Below are 1,205 nucleotides of genomic sequence, written 5' to 3' on the forward strand. Positions count from 1 at the left end.
TTCCTGAGGCTGAAAATGAGGGGGCTGAGGAAAGGGGTGATGACGGTGTAAGGGACAGCGATGAGTGTGTCATCTCCTCCCGAGCCTTCTGGCGTCAGATAGACAATAGCCGCGAAGCCAAAGTGGACGATGACCACAGTGAGATGAGAGGCGCAGGTAGAAAAGGCCTTCTGCTTGCCCTCGGCTGAAGGGATCCTGAAGACAGTGGACAGAATGAAAACATAAGTGATGATAATGAGCAGAAAGGTGCCCGTCAAGCCTGACACCGAGATCATTGTTACAACGAGTTCGGTGAGGTCGCTGTCTAGACACGACAGCCTCACCACGGCCCGCATGTGGCAGAAGAAATGGTGGATGAGGTTGGGGGTGCAGAACGAGCCCCCGAATATCAGTGCAGTCTCTGTCACAGAGATAAGGAAGCCTCCGGCCCAAGCAGAGACCACCAGCTGCCCACACACCACGTTGGTCATCAGCAGTGGGTATCGGAGAGGGTGGCAGATGGCCAGAAAGCGATCGTATCCCATCAGCGTGAGGATGATGCAGTGAGTGCCACCAAGTCCCAGGAAGAAACACATCTGCAAGCCACACCCCGGGACTGAAATGCTTCTCTTCTCAGTGAGCAGGTCTGCCAGCATCTTGGGGATGATGGTCAGCGTGTAGCAGGTCTCGGAGAAAGAGAGGGCACGGAGGAAGAGGTACATAGGGGTGTGGAGAGATCTGTCCACCCAAGTTAGGCCCAGGATGGCCAGGTTACCTGTGAGGGTGAGAAGGTAGAGGCCAAAAAAGAGCACGAAGAGGAATGTCCGCACGTGTGGGTACGAGGAGAAGCCCACAAGAATGAATTCTTTCAGGACTGTCTGGTTGGCCTTCATTGTGGCATGTCTGAAATGTGAAAGAAACAACAAGTAAATATTCAACTCTCCATTATTCTTGGAAGGTTGTGGTGTGAATAAGACAGATGATCAGGGAATTACGATGACCAATTGATTCTTCGATTTGTGTGGCAAAACACCATGTGTATGTAGGTCACGGGTTTTCCTGATTTTAGTTCATTTGTTATACCTTTATTAGGGGTCCAATTACTGATCGCTTGGTGGGTGACAGAAGACTCTTCGTGGCTTATTGTTTTAGCAGAGTTTATTAGCTGGTAATATCATAAGAGGAAAAATACTGTAATTAATGTCTAGAAAAAGGAAATTCAGGTG

The 1,205-nt window shown here is 49.7% G+C and overlaps 1 protein-coding gene across 1 annotated transcript; it reads right to left on the bottom strand.

Annotated features, from left to right (window-relative positions):
• Positions 1 to 5: 5 nt before the first annotated feature.
• Positions 6 to 872, bottom strand: LOC121026651 (olfactory receptor 10X1-like; the record flags this gene model as incomplete). The annotated part of the gene is made up of 1 exon (XM_040469446.1): positions 6 to 872. A coding segment is annotated over exon 1 (867 nt), but the record flags the coding sequence as incomplete, so codon positions are not given.
• Positions 873 to 1,205: the final 333 nt, after the last annotated feature.

The sequence above is a fragment of the Herpailurus yagouaroundi genome, unplaced genomic scaffold (genome assembly GCF_014898765.1).
Source record: "Herpailurus yagouaroundi ecotype Mexico unplaced genomic scaffold, PumYag 150654, whole genome shotgun sequence".
Lineage (NCBI taxonomy): Eukaryota > Metazoa > Chordata > Mammalia > Carnivora > Felidae > Herpailurus > Herpailurus yagouaroundi.